Source organism: Vitis riparia, chromosome 4 (assembly GCF_004353265.1).
Source record: "Vitis riparia cultivar Riparia Gloire de Montpellier isolate 1030 chromosome 4, EGFV_Vit.rip_1.0, whole genome shotgun sequence".
NCBI lineage: Eukaryota > Viridiplantae > Streptophyta > Magnoliopsida > Vitales > Vitaceae > Vitis > Vitis riparia.
The window spans coordinates 3,201,886-3,227,081 of record NC_048434.1 but is presented as its reverse complement, the minus strand read 5'-3'; the positions used below and the strand labels follow the sequence as shown (position 1 = coordinate 3,227,081).

Sequence of the window (25,196 nt, the reverse complement as noted above, 5' to 3'; positions counted from 1 at the left end):
ATATAATACAACTTGATGTGATGATTTAGCTTTAAATTACTAAGTATTGGATTAGAGAAACCCGACAACCGATCTATATCAAAATTAGATAGATTATTTCTAATGTTTTGTGAAGCATCTAGGCTTACATATGCTTTTAGGTGTTACCTAAGCCATTGCCTTGCAAAAAGTGATGCCTATTTGTTTTCTTATGCCAAACAAATATATTCCAAGCCCATTAAAGAATGCCATAGTGGGTTAGAAGAAGAATATTTAGGCTTATTTTTGGATTCTTCTTCTGTAAAACACAGTCAGCGAGGAAAGAAAAGGCCTTACAAAATTTAGAAGCTTTGTTTTCCCTCTTTTTAGTATGAAAAGTCTTCAGAAACTTTTGACTCTTCAGTCAATGTTATTCTTCATTGAAGGCTATTCTATACCTAATAGACTGCCCACCTAATTCAGTTTTCTAACTTTTCTTTGCTCATGAGGAAAAAGCATGACCTTGAGCTAACATGAGAATTTCTTCAATGCATCCATAAAAGAAAACAAAAGTGTGTATCCAAACACCTCCCTGTAGAACTTTGTCAGAGCATCTATGAAAGAAACAAAAATGTGCATCCAAACACCTATGGGGAAAATTTGTTAGTCTTAACTCCTAAGGCTATGTTTGGTTTTAGAAAGTTTGAAGGAAAATGTGTGAGAAAGAAAATGAAGAGGAAAAGTAGAAGAAAATAAAATATAAAATAAAATAAAAATATATATTTAAAATTAATAAAGTATTTTTATATACCATTTCAATTTTAGTGCACACATTTTTCATCTTCTATGTATAAATTTAATTATTTGATTTTTTTTCTTATTTTCTACAGTAAAATCAAACACGAGAAAAATGTTTTTCTTAACATTCTTTCTTTTCCTTTACTTTCTGGGAACTAAACATAAGGGATTTTCAATTTTATTGTGTTATGTCATGTTTGTTTCTAGAAAATTACTAAAGGAAATTTTTTTTTTTAAAGAAAATGATTTTTCTCATATTTATTTTTACTATGAAAAATATGAAAGAAAATTAAATATGTTTAGAATTAATTAAAAGCTTATTTATTTTATACTTATTTAATTTTTATTAAAAAAAATTAAAATGAGTTGAGAATAATACAAAATATTAATTTATTGATTTTTTTCTTATATTTTTTTCTCTCTGGGTATACAAAATTATTTTGGTATTAGAAAAGTAACATTTAAATTATTTTTGATTTTAAGTATAACTTTAGGTTATTTTATGAAATTTATTTAAAATATTGGATGTCTTCAACTTTAACCTTCTAGCCTTTGTAACACCTAAAAACAATTTTTTTTTAATAAAAAATTTCAAATACTAAAAATATTATAAATGCTTTTTAAAATCATTATCAAAATATTAAAATATTAAAAAATTACTTTTAATATTTTTTTCAAATATTTAAAAAAAAAAAACATTTTGAATACAAACACGAGAAAGGTACTCTTTATATTTCATTTTCAGCCATTAAGGTTTGTATAAGCTGAGAAGCATAATGCATGGACTTGTATTCGGATTACACTTGGAACAATCAATTATCCAATCATTTGTAGGACCTTTCTCTATTATTATCATCTAACTGTTGGCTTCTTTCTTTTTCTTTTTTATGTTCTCAATATATTTTGTACTTTTTCCTTTGTGGGGCCTTCTGCATGCAACCAAAACAAGAGGTGGTCTCGCTTTCATTTTCTTGGCTTTATTTTGGAGGCAATTAGGTTTCATACAAACACAAAATTCTTAGGTAAACGAACAAAGCCGTTTTCCACCTCATCGCCGTCTCATACCAGCCAATATAATATTTTCAAAAATTACTTATAATATAGTCCGAAAATTAGATCGTGAAATTTCAAATTTCTATACGTTGAGGGTTAACACTGTAATTTTACCAGCAGTTATAACGTTAAACCCGTGTCTTTCACAAGTTGGTGAGTGGTGACTGGTGAGTTTGTTGAATACCGCAACGACGTCGTTTAATTGCTACCAATATGGGGGTACACTTCAAATAAACATTCACCACCGTCGATCTAAAAGGTCGGTCAATCGTACGGTGAGGACGGAAGACCTGCAAGTCGTACGCCATTGGTGGACACGACAAAATCTTACGTGTCGATATCGATGGAAAAAGGTGGAAGTCTAAGAGAGCCCATTGGAGGAGCAGTTTGAATCCTTCCAAGGCGAAATCAAACAGAAACGCGGATATTTGTCCGTGACTAGGAATTGATAAGAACAGAAAAATGACAAAAATACTCCCTCAATATTATTTCTTCTTTGAATATAATTTTCAAACTTAATTTAAATTTAAAAAACTTTTTGTTTTGAATACACTTCCTCTTTCCTATTTTCAAAAATATAAAATAATAATATTTTTTTTCATATAAAATATAATAATTCCTATAAAAAAATGTCTTTTAATTAATACCTTCAATTTAAAAAAAAAATTCTTTTTATCATCAAAAGGAAAAATTTTATTTTTTATTTTTAAAAATTAGTACCAATATTTTTAAAATAAAAATAAAAATAAAAATAAATGAAAGATTATAATAACTTCCATTTGGATTTTTTTTTATTTATAATTAAAAAAATGTTTTTACATTAACCACCCTGAGATATAAAAATGTATTAATAACAAAATTTTAGAATTTAAAAATGTTTTATTTTTATTTTTTAAAAGCCTTTGTAAAGTGTAGATTTTATATCTCTATATTTTATAACATAAATTTAATGTTTTTTTCCCAAATTACCCACAATTTCCAATATTAGAACCTCTCCTCCAATTTTAGTGCTATTTTTCTTAAAAATACATGTCAATTAAATATTTACTTAAAATTAATTTTCTTTCTATCATTTCCTGCTGCCCTACCAATTTCTAAAAATGTCTTAGAATTAATTTCTTACATTTAGATATTTAAAATAATATTTATAATAGTCTTTTTAGTGTCTTACATAGATTAAAATCAATTACGAGAACACTTGTAAATTGTTATGATTTTTTTATTTTTATAATTTTATTAAATATGTAATTTTATAAATAAAAGTATTTCTAAATATGAAATTGATACATAACATTCTAAAAATCACTTTAAAAAAATCTTAGAGATCATGTTGAGGTTTGGTAAATTAATTTAAAAGTAATTTAATAACATAATTTTCATCGAATAAATTAAGTATATTTAGTAAAATAATTTAATAATATGTCTTAAAATTAAAAAAAATTTAAGTAATAAATAAATATAATTAATTTATTTTTAAGTTTATATAATCATTTTACATTTTTATCCTTATTTACCATAATTATCTATATGATCTATTTTATTTTATTGTTCTAAGACTTTCATTATTATTTGATATTTTTTATCATAATTATTAAATTTAAGAAGGTCAATATATATGATTTAAAATATAATTTAAGTTAATTTTATCATACAACCTTAATATTTAAAGTAAGAATTAAATAATAAGTTTAAAATTAATAAATGAAGTATAATTTAATTTAAAGTGAACTTAAGTGAATAAGTAAAATCTAATAGAGTTAAAAATATACATATTTTAATATTTTAAATTTTAATGTGATTTTAAGAAATATGAAGCAATTATTTTTATATAAAAAATATCAATTTAAAAATAAAAATAGAAAATATATCCAAAATGGACACTAATATAATTATGATACACCTTTTTAATTAACGTATCAGTGAAATGTCGCTTTATGCCCAATTTACAGAAAAAAAAATGCAATAGAAGTGAAAATCTACCCAAAACTGGGGACAAAACAGTAATTTTGGTGAATAATAGAAAGAATTTTAATTTTAGAAGAATAAAAAAAAGGAAAATGGGCTTGAACAGAAAAAGAAGGAACCTGCGATCGGAGAGAGATTGAGATTTTGGAGAGAGAAAGAGGAAAGACGAAAGGGGCAAAGGGGAGATTTGAGGCTCTGTTACACGCATTTGATCTACTGTTCTAGAGAGAGCAGGAAAGGGAGACACAGTTGTGGAGGAAGAAACGAATCTGTGATTCGCCGGGAACCGTGATCGTTGCCGGATTTCGATTAACTGTCGATCGAATTTGCAGGCGAAGATGGTGAATTCTATGGTTGAACGAGCCACGAGCGACATGTTGATCGGTCCAGATTGGGCGATGAACATCGAGATCTGTGATATGCTTAATCACGACCCTGGGTATATATTTATCTGCGCCTTTTTTCAAACACTTAAAGTATCGTGGTTTTCTTTTTTCCTTCTTAGGATTCTGTGATAGTCTGCTATGTGGATTTGATGGAACAGTTAGTTTCTTTTTTGGCCCCGGAAGAATTTAGGGAGGAAAGTGTTTTGAATCAGTCTTGAAAAATTGCACCTAGATGAATTTGATTGAACATCTGTCTTCTTTTTGGTTGCCCATAAAGTGAAGGAAAAGGAACAAAAGTATAGATTTGAATTTGGAAAGCTTCGTTTGGATGAATTTTGATTGAACAGTTGTTTTTCTGTTTGGTTGCCGAGAAAAGTGAGAAAAATATAGATTTTGAGTATTGTTCCATTGTGTTCTAGGTTAGGAATAACGAAGATTCAACTATGTGTCTGGTTGCTAGGAGTCTATTTCTGAACGATTGCAAATTCACATTGGCTAAGCCAGAATGATTAGTTTAGGGTCAATCAATTATAAGTTTAAGATTCATTTTTTCCCTATGCTTTTATCCAAAACAAAATGAAGCTTTTCCTTGTCATTGGTTTAATTAATTTGAAAACTGAAGAAAGGAAAAGAAAAAAACTAATAAGGTTTTGAATCTAATTCTTTATTTTGTTTTGGTTTTGGAAAAGAGGGTTCATCCATAACAGAATGAAACTTTTCCTCTTCATTGGTTTAATTTGAAAACCGAGGAAAAGAAAAGAAAAGAAAAAACTAATAAAATTTTGAATCTAATTCTTTATTTTGTTTTGGGTTTTGGAAAATTGGGAATCTCCTTCAACTATGGTATTAGGACCAAGCGTGTTTGGATCCAAGTGTTTATTTTCCCTACCGTATCTTAGCAATCAAATGGAGTTTTAACTCTATACAGTTGCTTAGAGAATCGGGGATAAACAAGGAAAATATAAAATCTTGTGAATCAGTTAACTAGAGTTTCCTATTTTATAGGGTGTCGAATTACCTTTTTAAATAGTCTAAGATTAAAATATTTGATTTGCTTCTAAATTTTCTCAATAACCAAGAGGATAATAAGTGATTTGAAATGGGCGATTATCTGCTGGTGAAGACCCCTGATATCATTAGCTGCAGCAATTACTTTCTTTTACATCCAAGTTGCCAAACTTAGTTGCCCTTGAGGATTGGCCCAAATGGGAAGGAGTTGGGGGTTCAGCTAACAGAAAAAAATTAAAGAACCATTGCATGCAGAAAAAGCAAAGGTTGCCACTGTCATTATTGTTCTTTTCAGAACCTTTTGATTGAGTCTAGGGAGTGGAGACTCAACATTAGTGGTTTGTCTTTTAAGAGTCTACGGGGCCTTGAGGCTACAAGGCTGGAGTATTCGTTATCGGAAGAAGAGGTTTTCATAGCTCTCTTAGACGTAGGTAAGGATAAAGTGCCAAGTCCGGATGGGTACACTATGACGTTTTGGCTTTTTAGTTTGGAGATTGTGAAGGAAGAGGTGATGGGGTTTTTCAGAGATTTCCATGAGAGGGGTAGATTTGTCAAGTCCTTGAATGCTGTTTTCCTGGTTCTACCCCCAAGAAAGGTGGTGCTGAAGATTTGAGAGATTAAAAGGTCAATTAGCCTGGTGGGCAACCTCTATAAGTTGTTGGCTAAGGCTTTAGCCAATAGACTTAAGAAGGTGATGGGCAAAGTGATCTCTGACACCCAACATGCTTTTGTTGAGGGTAGATAGATTTTGGATGTGACATTGATTACCAATGAGGTTGTAGACTCAAGGTTGAAAAGTAACGAATGCGGTGTCCTAAGAAGGCGTATGATCATGTAAATTGGAATTTCTAGTTGTTAGAATTACAAAAGATGGGATTTGGGGAGAAGTGGATTGATTGGATAAAATGGTGCATCTCAACGGCAAAGTTCTTTGTTCTTGTGAATGGAACCCCAATCGGTTTTTATCAAAGCACTAGGGGTTTGAGATAGGGGAACCTCCTCTCTCCTTATTTATTTGTGATTCCTATGGAGGTATTTAGTTGTCCCTTTAAGAGGGTAGTGAGTGGCGGTTATCTTTCTAGGTGGCGGGTAAGGGGCAAGGGTAGAAATGGGATTCAAATCTCTCACTTATTGTTTGCTAATGATACTCTCGTTTTCTATGAGGTGTCTTTGGATCAGATGACTTGTCTAAGCTAGTTACTTATGTGGTTCGAGGCCATTTTAGGTTTGAGAATCAATTTGGACAAAAGGAAGTTAATTCCTGTGGGGAGTGTGGATGATGAGATGACTTGGCCTTGGAGTTGGGTTGTAAGGTGGGCGTTTTTTTTTCTCTTACTTGGGTTTTCCTTTGGGGGTCCTTTTTAAATTTGTGGCAGCTTACCTATGAAAATAAATAAATAAAAAATCTGTGCCAGCTTGGGATGTGGTGAAAGAGAGTTTTCGCAAAAGGTTAGCCATGTAAAAGATAATATATCTCAAAAGGAGGGAAACTTACTCTGATTCAAAACACTCTTTGTAGTTTGCCTATCTACTTTATGTCTTTATTTTGCATGCTAAGGCTGGTCAGACTGAGGTTAGAGCAGATTCAGAGGGATTTTTTGAAGGATAGTGGGGCATTTGTGCAAAAACCACACTTATTAAGGTGGAAGATGGTCTATTCGGGCAAAAGGAAGTGGGGTTTGGGTGTGAGGTATCTTTCAATGATGAACAAAGCTCTGCTTTATAAGTGGAGTTGACACTTTGCCAATGAAAGAGAGGCACTTTGGAAGCAAGCTATTAGTCAGAAGTATGGTGAAGATGAAGGGGAGTGGCTTTCTCGTGAGGTGAGAGATGGGCATGGTGTTGGCCTTTGAAAAACCATAAGAAAGGAGTGAGATCTTTTGAGCAGCATAATATCTTTTTCATTGGGTAATGGTCAGAAAGCGAGATTTTGGAAAGACAAGTGGTGTGGAGACAAACCGTTACGTGTTTCCTTTCCTTCCTTATTTGCCCTGACCGCTTCTAAGGAAGAATGAGTGTCGGACATTTGGAACTCAATAATTGAAAGGGGTGGATGAGCTCCTTGCTTCTCTAGATCGTTTAATGACTAGGAGGTGGAAAGTGTGGACCGCTTTCTGTTGAAACTTCTAGCAAAAAGGGTGTATAGGGATGAGGAAGACATGGTCATTTGAACGGTTTTGAAGAATGGTAAGTTTTCAGTCAAATTCATTTATTTCGCTTTGGAGCCCGATGACCCTTTATTGCTCCCGTGGAGCATCATTTAGAGTTCTTGTGGCTTTGTTCGCTTGGGAGGTGACATGGGGGAAAACTTTAACTTTGGATCAGGTTCAGAGGAGGGGGTCTTCTTTGGCAAACAAATGTTTTCTTTGCCACTTTGAAGAAGAAACTATTGATCACATTAATTTTTTATGTTTAAGAAAATACTTATATAAAAAAAAGAAACTATTGATCACATTCTTCTCCACTGGGCAAAGACAAGGATTCTTTGGCAGCAGCTTTTTACTCTCTTTAGAGTGTCGTGGGTTCTTTCCTTTTCAGTTAAAGACACACTCCTTGGGTGACATTGGTCCTTAGTGGGTAAAGTTCATAAAAAGTCTTGGAAGGCAGCCCCATCATGCATCTTTTGGATTGTTTGGAAGGAAAGGAAACATCCTAGCTTTTGATAATGCGGAGTTTTCAATCTAAAGAACGAAAAATTCTTTTGTTTGTAATTTGTGGTCTTGGTCTAGGGTGTCTGTAGATGTGGACCATATTTCTTTTTTTAGCTTTATCGATTGGCTATGTTTTAAGGAAGGACATGTGATGTTTTTTTGTTCTTTGCCTCCTTCGCTTGGTCGAGCCTTTTGGCTGCTGGTGTATACTTCGGGACGCTGTTTTGGTGTTTCCTTTTTATACTCTTTGTTTTACCTATCAAAAAAAAAAAAAAAGTAATAATAATTTTGCTGCCCAACTTAATAGTTGGGATCTATTAGGGGAATTCTCAAAATTTTCTCATCTATACTGGGAAAACTTGTATTTTTTGTATTTGTATGCAAGCTGAATTTTTTGTACTTAACCTCTTTGTTGCAATTTACTATTATGGGGAAATTCATTCTGTATTTGTGCTGTTCAATCTAGGGTGAATAATTCTTGAATATGGTTTTGATTTATCAGGCAAGCAAAGGATGTGGTCAAAGGCATAAAAAAGCGCATTGGAAGTAAGAATCCAAAAGTTCAACTTCTTGCACTGACGGTAAGCTCTACAAAAACTTAATCTCTTTCTTGACTATGTAAATTTGATGAATGGGGTGATTTTCAAATTTCTGTTTTACTGCTCTGCAAATGGCCTTGATGTCATTTTAACATTGAAACTCAAAATTTTCATTACCAGCAATTTGTTTTTTCATTTTATCCTAGGTTTCTAATAATCCTTCATGCCTTACAACCATATGTATTGGACTAATTTTCACTCTCAAGATTACTCAACATTTTGTCATTTGAGGTTCCATCCCTCAATCACTGTTGAATAATTATTGTTTGCTGTTGAATATTTAAACCTATCCACCATTGATATCTTGTGGAGGTCCATGTAACTAATTTTGCACAAACTACTATTTTACAAATAATTCTAATTTTATTTTATTTTTGCATATGGATGAGTTCTCCCAACTTTTCTGTATATCTTTCATGTGGGAAAACTGAGTGGACACTCAATTTTGTTCATCAGGATTTTTTTATGCATCTTCTATTGGTGGCAACTCTTGTTGTTCATTTTTATGAACTGATGTATCTATTGGCAGACAATGATATTATGTTATTTTCTGACATGGGGTCAGAGTCAATTAAATCTATTGAAATAGGCTAAATGGAGAAAGTGATTATGGTAGGACATCTTGCATTTGTGCTCAACTTGGACTGATGTTGGAACTTTAGTTCATGATTAGGTTACATGAAGTTTAAGAAGGATGGACCAAGGGCTAATTCTGGCAAGCTTAAGAAGGTCAAGCAGGGCTTCCAGCACTAGCAGTCTAGTAGAAAGAATGACAACAACGATGAAGTTTTCGTTGATCCCCTTTGTACAAGAGTGATTTCAAGGTCTAGAGGAGAGGTTTTTGGAGTTGATGATGCTCTATTGGTTGAAATAGCAGGGTTTGAAGGAAAGCCAATCTCTTTGTTTTGGGGAGGGGTGTCCCATTTTTCTTCTTTTGTGGTTTCTCAATGGCTGGGTCTCCAAGTGATGGTGGTAGGCATTTGAATCAACTCTTGGAAGACAACTGTGGTTGAGAGTAAAAGTCTCAGTCGAAAGTGGGGCTTTCTGGTGGGTCTTTGGGAGAGGGAAATCAACTGCTTAGGATATTGTTCAAAGATGGTTCTCTAATGTTATGGATGACCCTTTTTATAAGGACATTGTAGTCAGATCAGAGTCAGAGTCCCCCAAGATGAAGTTTGGCTGCTGTTCAACGTGGGAAGCATATCCTTTAGATGACCTCTTTAATAAGCTAATTGATTTCAATAGCTTTGTGGGGATGCAATGGTGGGTTTTGAAAGGAGATTATCTCACTTTTGAGGAAGATAGATGCAAGGAGAGGGCATGGAGTCAAGATCTTAGGGGGGAGGAGGAAGCCAAACTTGTCTTCCCCTTTCAAGAGGGAGATCCAAAATTTGGAGTGTTGGGTTAACTACAATGTCTCCTTTGTTAGTTAGGAGCAGAGGGAGGAGCAATGGGAATTATGCTCTTGTTTCATGAGGATTTCAAGCTGAGTCGTTTCTTGGTGTGGTAAGCAGTGGGAGCTTGAGAGTTGGCTGGGGACAAACTTGATTTTCTGGGGTGTTAGGTGGTGTGTCTGGTTGGTTTTCCTTTGTTGTTCTCTTTGATTTCTTGTTGCCTATGGGTGTTTTTTGTATACTAAGTGTGTACATTGTTGTGCCCTTTCATATGGCTTTTAATATATTCTCATATTTTACCTATCAAAGATAATGTGGTTGTTTGCTTTGGTCTGGATCCTACAATCTTTTTGAACGGCTAAGACCAATTAATGTCAAAATAGGTGGATGAAATCTAGTTGATTCATGACAATTAGTCCAGTAGAGTGGTAAAACCTTATAAGTTTGTAATGGTGACATTGGTATGCCTCCAATCCCACAAGCTTTACAAGTCTCATGCTCCATTTTGCCAACCACATTGAGTGACTATGACTCAGACTTGTTATAATGCCTCTAAGAACATTTATGGTCTTAATCCCACTATGTTATATATAAACCATTTGTTTAATGAATAGCAGAGAAATCTAGGTGGGTTGTGGCTTTTAGTCCATTGGGTTGTATAACTTATGTGCTTATTATAGAAATTTTAACAAGCTAACACTAAGGTTTAGACATCTTTGTCAAGAATTTTAAGGTGGAGATTATGGGATTCGTTTTTAATTCTTTTATGGTTATAAAGCCTTTTCTTCAAAGATTTTTTATTGGAATTCTACAAGTATTAGAAGTTCTCTCACATAGTTTTTTCTTTTAGATAATTCATATTTTTTAGATGCTTTATTTTTTGAAGTCTCTCTTTGGGTTGTGGCATTTAGTTCATTGGGAAAGAAGTAAAAAGAAAGGCAAAAAAACTTTTCTTTGAATCAAGAGAGATTTTAAATAGCGTTTTTATTGAATAAATAATTGTTTACAATCTCAGGCATTTATTGTGTTAATCCAAACCTTATATACACATGAAAGCAATCTTAATCATAATTGAATTATTCCTAAAATAGAAAAACATAAAATGGAAGCTTAAGTAAAGTGAAAAAAGTGACATGATAAAAACCTAATTAAAATAGAAAACCTTAATATCAGAAACCTAATTCAATGACTTTCTATTGCTAAACCAATTCTATCTTTAATGCGCTAAGGTGGTTTTGTATGTGCATACTTTTTGAATGCTTCTGGATCATTCTTCTTCTCTCCATTAGGTTAAAAGAACAATGCATTTAAAAGCAAATTCTTCATAACCAAAATTGGTTTCTCCATCCCTCAAAGACAATTTTGCGCTTTTTCCAAATATACCAAAACAAATAGAAAGGTGTCAAACTTCTAACCACCTTGATTGTAATACCTTGAAAATGTCATTTCTCGGTAAAGTCTCTTTACAAAGCCTTAGAGTTGGACTTATCAGTTTCTTTCCCAATGAAAATAATTTGGAACTCTTGTGTGCAGCCAAAAGTAAGCTTCTTTGCTTGGGAAGTTTCATGGGGAAAAGTTCTAACTTTGGACCAAATTCAAAAGAGGGGATGGGCTTTAGCAAATAGATGCTATTTTTGCCAAGCACATGAAGAGTCCATTGACCATCTTCTTTTCTATTGTGAAAAGACAAGGGATGTATGGAAGTTGCTCTTTACTTTGTTTGGAGAGTCTTGGGTGTTTCTTTCCTCAGTTAAGGAAACCCTCTTAGGATGGAACAGGTCTTTTGTGGGTAAAATGCGTAGGATAGTTTGGAAAGCGGGCCCTTTATGCTTGTTTTGGTCAGTTTGGAAGGTTAGGAGTAGAATTGTCTTCGAAGACGGTGTGCTGTCCATCCAAATGCTGAAAGCTTCTTTTGTGTATTTACTTTGGTTAGAGACTAAATTATTTATAAAAGATGATCCTTCGACATTAATTGATTTCATTGATTGGGTGGGTTCCCATTGAGGGAGGGGTTGTTTTTTGTATATCTTATTGGATAGTTTTTTGTTTTAGATGTAAGGGGGTGAGCATCTCTTTCTTGTACATCTTTAGACCGCTATTTTAGCGCTTCTTCATAATACAATACTTTTACTTATCAAAAAATGCCTTGAAAATGCCATGCTAACCATATAAAATTGATTAGGGAAAAACTTAATACATCTAGTGGTCATTTTTGTGTTGTGTTTATTGAACAACCAAATTTCCTAAAAGTTTAAGCTTATAGAATTTGAGCCCATAATGTATATCATGCACTTTAACATTCTCATGCACATGTAACCTCCTTTGGACTTACAAGTGAGCTTAATAAATTAGGTAAATAAAGTAGCCTATTTTTGGGCTTACTAAATTGAGAAGATAAACATGTAGTGAAGTTCGAATACATGACCTCCTGCCAAATGAGACTCTGATATCATGTTGAACAACCAATTTTCCTACAAACTTAAACTTGTAGGATTTGGATCTATAATGTATATCATGCACACTAACAATGTCATCTTCTTTTACTATAGTTTTGACGTTTGAGAAAGTTTCAATGTCATTGGGCTCAAGTTTGTGGAGGGGGGTTGTGTTGTTAGGAATTTCAAGGGTCAAACTCTTCATAGGTGATAGCAAGAAGTGTCATATTCTAGCTAGAGTAATGATTTGGAGAGGTCTTCCTTGAAAGTTAAAAATTAAATAAAACCAAATAAATTGACAAATAGAAGGAAAATTACCATGAAGCCTTGATAAATAAATGTTCAATAAATAAATAACCTTGCTTAAAGAATAAAATCTTCTTATCCCAACTTTGGTACATGTACCAAGCTAACGACCTTGCTAAATGCATAAGATAATATTTCTTTTACAAATCCTTAAGAGCCCAAGGAAATGTAAATTAATAAATAATGAAGTACATAAAAAATAACAAACAAAAATCCATAATACAATATTGATTAACTTTTTAACTTATATTTTTCTCAATTCAACTTTTTCTCAGAAATGTCACATAAGGGTATTAAGTTTTGAAATAACTCCTCTTTTTAGGAGTCTATCTTCTACAATTAAGAACTATTTTTTTTAAAGAGACACATGATTCTCTCTAAATTAATAAATGTTCATTTATCGATAAATTAACAAATTATTTATTTATCGATAAATCAATAACTCTACCATGATAATAATTTCTTTTGGTCCCAACAACATTATTTTATAGGGTTTTTTTTGTTTAAAAAATGTTTAAGAGTAATGCTCGTGAAAAATCAAATAAAAACTAAATAAGAAAACCAAAGTTCCATTTGTTTGAATGAGAAAAAAATTAAAAAATCCCAAATGAGCATTTGGTTGCCAATACTTAATAAAATGAAATATAAAACTAAAAATTTTATCTATTGTTAAAAAAATACAAAAGAAATGGAAGAAAAAATTTCAAAATCTGCGGTGTTTGGCCTATATATATATTGTAAATGATATGTGAAACCAAAAAGTTGATCCCAATTTGTTTGGTTGTTAAGAAAATAGACAGATTAAAAAACTCCAAAATGGTGTTTGGTTTATGAGAAATGGAATGGAAAATGCACTAAATCCAAGCTCAAAACAATGATGGTGAGATTATGGTATGACCTAATTGGTGTGGGAATTTCACTCTCTGTAACTCCTTTCCCTATTTGTATGCCTTTGCATCATATAAAGAGGCTTGGTTAGAGGAATTGTGGGATCATTCGGGAGAAGAAGGGGTTTGGAGTCCTAGCTTCTCTAGGCCCTTTAATGACTGGGAGGTGGAGATAGGTGGAGAGATTACTTTTGACAATCTGGGTTTAGGAGGCTTAATCCTTATGGAAAGATAGAATGCTGTGGAAAGAGACTAAGGATGAGATTTTCTCAGTTAAATCTCTTTATAGTACTCTAGTTTCAAGAAGAGTTGTTCAGTTCCCTAACAACATTATTTGGAATCCTTGTGTGCCTACTAAAGTGTGTTTCTTTGCTTGAGAAGCTTCTTGGGGTAAGGTGCTAACTTTGGATCAACTCAAAAAGAGGGGCCGGTTTCTAGCTAACAGATGCTTCCTTTGCTGTGAGGAAGAAGAGTCAATTGATCATATTCTTATTTAGTGCTCCAGGGCAAGAGTGTTATGTGAGTTATTGTTTGCTCTTTTTGGTGTTACTTGGGTCCTTCCTTTTTTGGTTAGATATACCCTTAGTGGTTGGTGTGGCTTTAACTTGGGTAAGAAGCGCAGAAAGGTGTGGAAGGCAGTCCCTTTGTGTATTTTTTGGGCGGTTTGGAAGGAAAGAAACAAGATTGCTTTTGATAATGAGGAGCTTTCGATTCATAGGTTGAAAAATTGTTTTGTATGTAACCTTTTGTTGTGGACTAAGTCGGTTGTAAATGATGGTCCTCTTCCTTTACTCAGTTTTTTTGATTGGCTAGGTGCTAGTTGAGGGCTGGTTTTGTATTTCCTCTTCTTTTTGTGCCCTTTGGCGCCTCTTGTATACTCCCTGTATGCTTTTGGGTCAGCCTCAAGGTGCCATTTTCTAATATATGCTTTTTGTGTGTTTGCCTATGAAAATAAAAAAATAAAAATATGGTATGAGCTACCAAACTTGCAAACCTAATTGTAGTACATAACCAAAAGGTGAAGTTTTGGCAATGTGGTGGGTGAAAAATAAAGAAGTAGACTCATTAAGTGGTAGAATTAGCATTGCAACAAATGAACATGGGGTTTTCTATTATGATAATTTCATATCATGTATAATACAAAAGGATATTTGGTACAATGGAAATATAATTAAGGCAGGTTGTAGTTAGGTCGATGCCCTATTCAAGCCTATCAATTTTTTAAAGTATTCCTATATCAACACCACCTGTTTGAAATTAGCTTGAATTTTACCTATTAAAGGCAGTGTGGATTATCCTACAATTTAGGAAATTATCATTCTTAGTGATAGGGATTTTTTAGTTTAGGTATTCTTTGCGTTACATACTTTTACTAAGGTCTCTTCCCCATATTAAATATTTGGTGCTTAAATATTCCTTTGTATAGAAAAATGATAATTTCCTACAATAAGGTGGGGTGGGGCAATGTTATATTTTAGATATAGAAAAAACTTGTGATTGTGTAAGTTGGAAGTTCCTTCTCTCAATCTTAGAAAAGATTTGATTTAGTCCTAAATGGAGACGATGGATCCACTTTTGCATATTTTTTTGTGAGATTGGTAGTTCTTGTCAATGACACCCCCATAACTTCTTCTCGACCTCTAGAGGTTTAGGACAGGGGGACCTCCTTTCACCTTATCTTTTTGTTTTGGTTATGGAAGCCCTTAGTAGCTTAATTGCAAAGACTAAGTAAAGAGGTTTCATTGGGGGCTTCAAGATTGAGGGTAGAAAGGAAGAAGGGATTCTAGTTGCACACCTATTTTTTGCAAATGATACTCTTTTCTTTTTCTTTTTTTTTTCTTTTTTGGTGGGGATAATGTAGATTGATTGAAATATTGGAAGTGGATTGTTACTTGCTTTGAAGTGTCAGTTTGAAAATAAATATGCAAAAAAGTGAAATTATTCTAGTGGGGGAGGCGAAAGATGTAGATAGAGAAAATTCTCTTTTTGGTTGTAAAGTAGGGAAACTTCCCACTTCTTATCTTGGCTTACCCCTTGAGGCCCTTCACAAGCTTTGTGGTGTGTGGGGGGGATTTAATCGAGGAGAGATTTAAAAGAAATTGGCTGCATTGAGAAAACCATACCTATTCATTGGAGGAAGGCTTGTCCTTATTAAGAGCACTCTATCAAACCTCCTATCTATTTTATGTTCCCCTTTGCAATTCCCAAATAAGTGAGGATCGTATTAGAGAGAATTCAAAGTGACTTTTTGTGGGGAGATACTAGAGAAAGAAGAAAGATCTACTTGGTAAATTGGTTAGATATTTGTAAGAATAAGAAAAACGGAGGGTTGGGGCTAAGAAGTTTGGAGGGTCTTAATCAAGTCTTGCTAGGCAAATGGTTATGTAGATTTTTTTTTTTGAGTGAGAGTGCTTGTGGAGGAAGATCATTCTTTGAAAATTCGGGGAAATGGAGGGAGGATGGACTACTAGAGGGGTGAGGGATTCTCCTAATCACATTCTGATTCATTTTGATAAGTCAAGAGTCTTATAGACTTTTTTGTTAGCAGTCTTTGGCTTGTCTTAGGTGTTTCTTGCATTTTTGAGAAATCTCCTTCTAGAATGGAAATTTAAGGGGCTAGATAAGAAGAAAAGAATAGTTTGGCACTTGGCTTTGATTTGCTTATTTTGGTGTATTTTGAAAGAGCACAATGGAAAGACTTTTGAAGATGAAGAGTTATTAGATCAAATATTAAAGTAGTTCTTCATTTGTACACTTTAAGAGTGGTCTCAAGATTCATTGGAATTGGAGAACCCCTCTATTTTGAATTTCTTAGATGTTCTTTCTTGTGGTTAGCTTTGCCCTGCCCTTGTAGGCTAACCTTGTTTTTGTTTGGTGCTTGCTTTGAGGTGTTTTGTGTATATTGCTTGTGTATGTAGGGTGTGGCCCTACTTTTTAGCGCTTCTTAATACATGCTTTTGTTGTTTGTAAAGAAAATTGTTATGATTTGATTGAGGAACAATTTTTTTAAATGATTTTGTGTATTGTTTTGTATAAATACCTACTGGAATCTAACAAATTAAGGTATCTAGTTCACTGGTCCTCACAAATGGAGTTAAATGAAATTAAGGTGTTCAATTTAGCTAAGATGACAGTAAGCAAAAGAATAACAATTACAACAATTTAAGTTTGATCAAGCTAGATACATAGACCAATTTAACAATTGTTAGGATGAAATAACCAATTAAAGAAGCAAAGAGGTCTTCCACTCCAATTTTGTTCATATAGCAATACAACATTGGAACAAGATAAACTCTTCTTAATCAACAAGATACTCTTTAACAGTTCATCTTTTCTTAATCAACAAGATACTCTTTAAGCCCTTGAGGCTTGGCTCAAGTGGTAAAGGGATGGGAAGAGTTTGTGGGAGGTTGTCCCAATGGGGACAAAAATCTACCTATATATATATATATATATATAAACAAGATACTCTTTGACATTATCCATACAACATTAGTAGATGATAAAGCTATTCTTAATCAACAAGATATCCTTTATTTATTATCTTGTGACTCCTTTGACCACATCCAAACAGAAAATAAAGGTTAGACTTGCATAGAGATGAGCCTTAAACTCTTGGGGTTTTTTTTTTAAGGCTGTGGATTTCAAATGAAGACTATGTAGTTAATGGTTTCTGATTAAAAAAAAAAAAAAGTCTTAATGGTCCTAGAAAAAATTTCTTGTTTAATTTGCAGTGCCAAAGTGAAGGTTGTACAATAACTGATGTGTGTTCTTTTTAGCTGATGGGTGTGGAGTCCTTGTTTTTGCATATGAGTTCTCTCTAACTTGTATGTATCTTTTTTCTTTCTGAGGTTCCAAGAATTTACATATTTTGATCAAAAGAATGGATAAACACAATTTCTCCTATCGGCACAGGAAATATGGTTCTTCTTTTATTACAAAACAATACATTTACAAAAAACCAGAGGCTTTGGAATTACACATCAAACTCCAATTGAGTTGAATAAATAGTAAGTGGAGTGCCCTTGAAAGCTTAGGTACTTTAGGCCTAAAAAGAGGAATAAAAGTGGATTAAGTTCCATATCATTTTTTAACTTCTCCACTATCCTAAAAAATCCTTGCATTTCTTTCCCAATTGACATTTATAGTTTAGAAATGCCATATTTTAATATGTTGAAATATAGGTTTATCCAATTAAAGTGAAGAATCATGATTACTTTGATTAGTATGGATGAGTCTGAAAATATAGTTTTGTTGGTGGTAAGTGGCGGCTAGTGGGCTTGTTTACCTAGTGGCAAAAACCTTGTTGTTTACTGTCCTTGAGAAGAAAAAATATATTTTATATGTATTGATTGTCCATCTAACACATTATTTGAAGAATTGATGAAATAGCTTTGTATGCGTTTGTGTGCTTGCATTTTTTTTGTTTTTCTTCCCTTTTTCTTTTCCTGTTTTGTCTTTTGTTTTTGAATTTTATAGAATGACGGATGAACTAGGTTCATATATGATATGGTCTTTGAGTCGATTGAGAGCTTGCTTGATTCAAATCCATTTATTTGAGCAAATTGACTTGGTTTGTTGGAAAAAATTAACAGAAAGTTAACGTAGATGCCCCTTCAGTTGTAGATTTCATTCAATCAATTATTGCATTCTCCTGCTTGCCTTTATCTGATAGAGGATTAAATTGGTTTTGCTTTTGTCTTTCTACTATAGCTATTGGAGACAGTCGTAAAAAACTGTGGAGATATTGTCCATATGCATGTAGCAGAGAGAGATATTCTTCATGAGATGGTGAAAATAGTAAAGAAAAAGGTCAGACTGTCATTCAAGTACCATTTTTTTGTTCCCTAGTTTCATTTATTTATTTATCCGAGAAACCTGTTCATAGTATTTATTCTGCAAAATTGCAGCCTGATTTGCATGTCAGAGAGAAGATATTGATTCTGATAGATACTTGGCAAGAAGCTTTTGGAGGACCAAGGGCAAGATATCCACAATACTATGCTGCATACCAGGAGTTGCTGGTACATTTACTGAATGACTCTTGTTCCTAAATGTCTTTCAGTTAGTGGAGCTTAATAAGCTAGAAACTGGCCACTTTGCTCATTCATTTCTTTGTGCTCCATTAACCGAACATAACTATTATTTTATAGTTAATTTCACTCCTCTCCCCTCAGGTTTTGGTTAAAAACATGACCCCCATTGGTTTGAAATTTCATCAAATACCTCCCCTATTTTTTTTATTTGTTATTTTCAATCACCTCCTTCCGCACTCAAAATATGGGAGGTATTTGATGAAATTTCTAATCAATGGGGATTAGGAGTATTTAGCCAAAATCTCAAAGGAGGTGAATGAAATTAACTCATCATTTTATTGCTTCAAAATTTGGTTGTTATGCAAGTAGTGCCTCTAGCCATTTTGTCTTCATTTTCTTTTATATTTTTCTCATGTCAACTATTTTTTCTCAGCGTGCTGGGGCAGTATTCCCTCAGAGGTCTGAGAGGACAGCACCTGTATTTACCCCTCCACAAACGCAGCCTCTGACATCATTTCCTCAAAATCTTCGTAATCCAGAGTATCGGCAAGAAGGAGCTGAGTCTTCTACCGAGTCTGAGTTTCCTACCTTGAGGTACATCTATTAACACTTTATTTGTCATTAGAATGGATGGTTTAACCTAGTATTAGAATCCGCTTCTCCAGGGTAGCTGTTTATTTGCCACTTTGAAAAGTCTTGCCTTTTGTTCCATCTGGATTTGATTAATTGATTCTGAAAGGTTATGATTATATGGCGGTAATCCAATCCGCTTGAAATTGATGCCAGTTCAATTTTTCATTGGCAATGTTGAAGATTCCATTCAAAACTGTGGTTACATACAACAATTAGGCTCCTTGCTTCTTGGCCTTGTATTTTCTTTCCCTATTCCAGTCATTGCACAAGGTGCACATTGGAAATAAGAATGACCCATGAAGCAGTTGTGCATATATATATATATATACACATGTATGTATATCACAAAAAAATAATATAGAAAATAAAATTGATCAACCTGCATGAAACATACTTTATGGAGGAGAAACAAGGACATACTTCATTATTGAGAAAAAAATAATGTGAGAATTGAGCCAGGATTGTCTGGTACATTCTGAATGTTTGCTCTTTATTGTCTCACCTGACCAGAGTGGATAAATCAAGGTATTCCTTTTGCTTATCCACCTGTTTTATGCAGGAACGGGTCAGAAAAAAAGGGGGGTCTGGGAGAGTGGCTCTCTAGTTGTCTCTGAAGTAATGGATGATAATTAATTTATATGCAGTTCACATTTTAGTAGGTTCACTTTCTATTGTCTTTTATTTATTTTGATCAGAAACAAAGATATATTAATTATAGATAAAAAGTACAAGATAAGGATGAGGAGTCCTCCCGACAAAATGCCACTTTCTATTGTCTTTATATCTTGGTTATTACTGTTGGAGATTCCCTCTTTGAAACATCACTGGTTTAGTCATATCAGCATCGAAGTCTCAGCTGAATTGTTACACCTGTAAAGTTATTGACTATAAGAAGGTTATATTTGGCTATCCACTCTATCATGGGCAAGTGCAGTGATTGGATAATTTCACAGTTCCTTTTTTCCTTGCTACTGGGTGTGCTTTAATATCAGATTATGAGAGGAAAGATAAAGATGATGAAGTTGTATGCTCCCTGCAGAGTTTTCTGGGATATCTTCACTATTGCTACAGAATAAAATTGTGGTATCAAAATCCAAGAAGTGGCCAAACATTCTGCTGCAAATATAAAATCTGTCTCATCATACTTTCTACCTTCTATTTCATTTAATGAAATAAAGTGTTTTTTTTTTTTTTTAAAATGTAAAATCTGTCTCTCTGGTTAACATCTTTTGTTGCATGGTTTCGATCTTTTTGCAAGTTATTATGCATGTCTTGTTTTTAATTTGAATATTCCTTCCTAGTTTGACAGAAATTCAGAATGCACGAGGTATTATGGATGTCCTTGCAGAAATGCTGAGTGCATTAGATCCAGGAAACAAAGAGGTATATTGGCAATTTAAAATGAAGGAAAAGAAGAAAAGTACATTGGTGTCATATGATATATAAATACTGTAAATACTCTATCCTGTTATTAAATGTGTCACTGTTTGAATAAGATGGCTATTAAGGGCTTAGTATGACTAAATTAATATTTGTCACACGAAATACTTTTGACAAATATGGGGCTGATTTAAGATGGCTATTAAGATGGCTATCATTGAAAGTAAAATACTTTTGACCTTGGGGATGATTTACTATTCTATGCATTTGTGTCATCCTTGAGGTTTTTTTTGCACATATTAGATTTCTTTAGTTCAGTCTCTGTGTTCATGTTGGGTTATTTTTGTCCTAATTAACAGGGGCTCAGGCAGGAGGTTATCATGGACTTGGTAGATCAGTGTCGGACATACAAGCAAAGAGTGGTCCACCTTGTCAACTCAACTGCGTGAGGCCTCATACTTCTTTTCTTGTTACATGCTTTGTTAACTTTGTAATCATTGTCCCATATCACTTTGCATTATTTTCATGCTTCTGCTACCTAGACATGTGTGCATGTGTTGGTGTTGATCTACATATATGCCTTCATTCTGTTGACTGATATACATCGTTTATTAGCATTCAATTATTCTAAGGGCAATTTTGATTTTCTTGATCACTGTTGGAGTGTTCATCATATATGTCTAGGGCTATACAGCCTGTGGAGCAAATAGTCCAACTTGTGGCTATTCTTTGTGATTCTTTCTGGTTTCCAGGGTTGAGAATCTGCTTCACTGTTTATCCAATTCTCTGCAAGACATGTTCTTCAACCTTCTCATCAATTTCATCAATTTCTGCTTTGTAAGAAGATGCATATTTTGGGTAGTAGAAACATGTCTCTGTTGGAGATATTGTGAGTGACGGATAGAGGGTGGGGCCTCGCCCCCCTTTTGCATGAAAAAATGATTAGGGAATAGAGGGGTGAAGACATGACCTGATAGAGATGATTGACTAAGCCTGTTGGTCTTACCATATGAGCTAAGTTTCTTCCGGCTACGTGGTTGCTGAACAGACTACTGTCTATAGAGCAAGTGTTATCTTGTAGTTGTTCTGGTTGATTGCATCTTATCCTTGATCCGGTTATCTTTGTCCCTTGAAGTATGAGTTAATAACCTATAGCTAATTATGGAAACCTCCACTGCAGTTTATGAAACAACATCATCCTTAAATGAAGGATAATGTTGTATTTTTTAATAAGGGTATCTTTTATTTAAGGGTAATTTTGTATTTTTGAATGAGTGTATTTTTTTTTTAAAGCCTTATCTTTTTTCAATTAAACTATTAACTATCAAGTCACCCCTTTTGACTAGGGATATCATTGCTGTTCAGAGACCTCAAAGGCAGTTGGCATAATTTATTAACAATTATTTACAATAGCATGCTGACATCAGGTTTGGACAATGAGCTGTTCACCTTTGTGAGCTCTTATATTTCATAGTTGTAAAGAGCCAAAACTTGCCCTCTGTAGAAAAGGGATTATATTTTGTAGCAGTTTTATTGTGGATAAAAACTCCTCTAAAAGTGCAATATGAGTAAACAAACATGGGAAGGTTGAAGAGTAATCTCATAATGGGGATTATGATTATATATACATGTGACCATGGATGTATTTTGGATCACAATGACTGAATTGTTATGCTGGAATATAAGGTCATTATTTGTGGAAACATGCTAACTTTAACAGGAAACTCCTTGAGGATACGTTAAAGTGCCATTTACAAATTAAATCAGAAGTTGAGAATTTCTATGTTTTTGAAGTTTAAACAGTTGTCATTGGGGTTATTTTTTCATTTTTTATCTTCTTACTCTTTCAGGGATGAATCGCTTCTATGTCAAGGACTGGCACTGAATGATGACTTGCAGCGGTTACTAGCCAAACACGAAGCTATTGCTTCAGGAACTCCTGTTCCAAAAGAGAAACCCAAGACTGAACCTGTTCAAGCCCTTGTTGAAGTTGATAATCCTCTAGTTGATACAGGAGATAGCAACAAAAAGCCAGATGGCGGGTAAGGAAGTTTATTTGAATGGTGTATCACATTGCTGTTGGAATTGGCCACTTATTTAAGCCAGTATTATTACCAGATTTATATGGCTGCTTTCATGGCAAATTCAAGTGGCTTATTGTATTGTAACATATTAACATGTGGGAAGCCATAGAAGTAACGAATGGCTATGATAGTAGCACTATTCTTCTATACGTGGTTCCTGCTCAGGTTTATTCATTGTACTCAGCACAATCAGTTCATGTCAAGGTTTTTTCTGCAGATCCACCTCAAGTGCTGGTGCAGGAACTCAACAAGTTCAGTTATTGCTTCCTGCCCCTCCTACAACTAATGGCCCAGCAGCAACTCCAGCAATCAACCCTAAAATGGACCTGCTGAGTGGTGATGATTATAACTCACCAAAGGCAGATAATTCATTGGCCCTTGTTCCTGTGGGAGAAGCACAGTCAAGCAGCCCTCTTTCTCAGCAAAAAGCCCTTGTTCTTGTGGACATGCTTTCTTCAAGTAATAACACCCCAAATAATTTCAATGCTCAACCAGGATATCCTGCCGGGCAATCCCCTTTGACCCCACAATTCCAACAACAGCAGAATGTTCAACCTCCACAATCCACATTTTATCCAAATGGAAGTGCCCCAAGCATGGGGTTACCTCAATACGAGCAGTCACTTGCCTGGAACGGCCAGATCGCCCAGCAGCAGCAGCCACAGTCTCCAGTCTATGGCCAGATTGGACAGCAGCAGCAGCCCCCACAGTCTCCAGTCTATGGTCAGATCTCCCAGCAGCAGCCACCATCCCCTGTCTATGGTACGCTTCTATCTCATTCTAGCCAAAACATATTTTACGTACTGTGGATGCAGACCCTACCCAATCACATTCTATCAGATTTAGGTAGACATTGTTCAACGGTTGTTTAATCTGACACACATAGAATGATGGCTGGGCTTTAGATGCAAATTTGGAGAACTTGTGCTATTTATTCTTCTTTTATGAGTATCACATTGTGGAATGTTGAACAGGTGCTCAAAGTGGCAGCTCGCTACCACCCCCACCCTGGGAAGCTCAGTCAACTGATAATAGCCAATTAGCGGGCGCCCAATACCCTCAACCTATGCAAGTTCCCCAGGGCTTTGCTACACATGCACAGCCGATGCCAGGTGGCATGTATCCTCAAGGCCCTCAACCAATGGGAAATGATCAAGCTGCAGTTATGTATAGCCAACCAATTGCAAGTGGTCATCTCCCGGGAATTAATACACAGGCTATTCCAAACAATCAGTTCATGGGTTTGCATTCTCAACCAATCCAAGTAGCGCAGATGGGTATGCTTCCACACCCAATGCAAGCTGGACCAATGTCTTCTATGTATCCTCAACAAATGTATAGCAACCATATGGCAGGCTATGGATACGGATACGGTCAGCAGCAAAATACTCAGTTCCTTGAGCACAGAATGCACGGACTCGCTGTTAGAGATGACATTGGTTTGAGGAACTCGTGGAACCAGGCTTCCACTTCATCCTATGTACCACCTATGAAGCCTCAAAAGCCAGAGGATAAGCTATTTGGAGACCTTGTTAACATGGCAAAAGTGAAGCAGGCAAAACCTACATCTGGCCGATCTGATAGCATGTGAAACAACAGCTGGATATTGCATTTCTCCCCTTATTTTTTGTTTGCTAACTCATCCTTTTTTCTTTTTCTTTTTCCCTTATTTAATTTTTTTTTACATATATATATTCTTCACTTTTGGCACCATATTTGTGTTGCTTTGTTTGTTATTTGGAATTATGTATATTTCTTGTAGAGAAAAAGACACAAATTGAAAGACTTTTGGGTTAGGGTAATTTTTGTGGAATTGGAGTTCTTTTAATCAGAATCCTTTGGTCACTTTAGTTTTGAGAACCTACTTCAACCGTTGGCTGTAGTTCTGAACTGTTTTGTGAAATCTGATGATCGATGATGTCCAAGCACATAGAAGCTATTTAGGCTTAATTTACAGGGTTCAATGCCTTAAGCCTACTTCTACTTGTGGAGAATCCTGAACTCTTAGAACAGAATGTTACAGCCAAGTGTTGTTTGCTGTTTGGCTCCCTGTGGAATACGATTATACAGGTGGTTTACCCTAGTCCACATTCTTGTGAAGCATGCAATGACTTTTACACAGCTGCTATATAGCTTCCTCCAGCAACTTCTTATAGAATGAGATGCCTTGTCACTGGAGCATTGTCTAAATTCTAATAAAAACTTATAGGTTCAGTCATCTTTGCAGACTTTATTCTCATTGCTCCAGTTTGGGCACGTGGGTTTTTAGAGTATGATTGGAACTTGGAAGTAATTTTAGGGCAGTTGGAGGCCCTTCTAATGGTTAGAAGCACTTTCCCCATAAAAATTACGCATTTGATAAAATCTTAAAAACTATTTCTAGAGCAAAAAAATTATATGAAGCGATTCTTTAAGTGCATACACTCAGCGGCTTCTCAAGACTAAGTGCATAGATGATAGACCCAGTTGCTTCTCAAAACTAGAGTTGCTGAAGAATGTGGACAAAGGCCATTAACAGCTAGGAAAAGCCTCACATTATTAAGGGAAATTAACAAAAAGATAGCTTGATTCTTATCAAACTGATTGTTTTTTAAATATATTTTGCCATTGGCTTTTGATTCAT

The 25,196-nt window shown here is 34.4% G+C and overlaps 1 protein-coding gene across 1 annotated transcript; it reads left to right on the top strand.

Moving 5' to 3' along the window:
• Positions 1–3,878: 3,878 nt before the first annotated feature.
• On the top strand, positions 3,879–24,430 carry LOC117912621 (TOM1-like protein 9). The gene is made up of 10 exons (XM_034827290.1): positions 3,879–4,213; positions 8,322–8,400; positions 18,154–18,252; positions 18,351–18,464; positions 18,910–19,070; positions 20,411–20,492; positions 20,849–20,934; positions 22,340–22,531; positions 22,791–23,335; positions 23,548–24,430. The coding sequence occupies exons 1-10, from the start codon at positions 4,113–4,115 to the stop codon at positions 24,162–24,164; spliced, it is 2,076 nt and encodes a 691-aa protein (XP_034683181.1). The 5' UTR covers positions 3,879–4,112; the 3' UTR covers positions 24,165–24,430.
• The last annotated feature ends 766 nt before the right edge of the window (positions 24,431–25,196 follow it).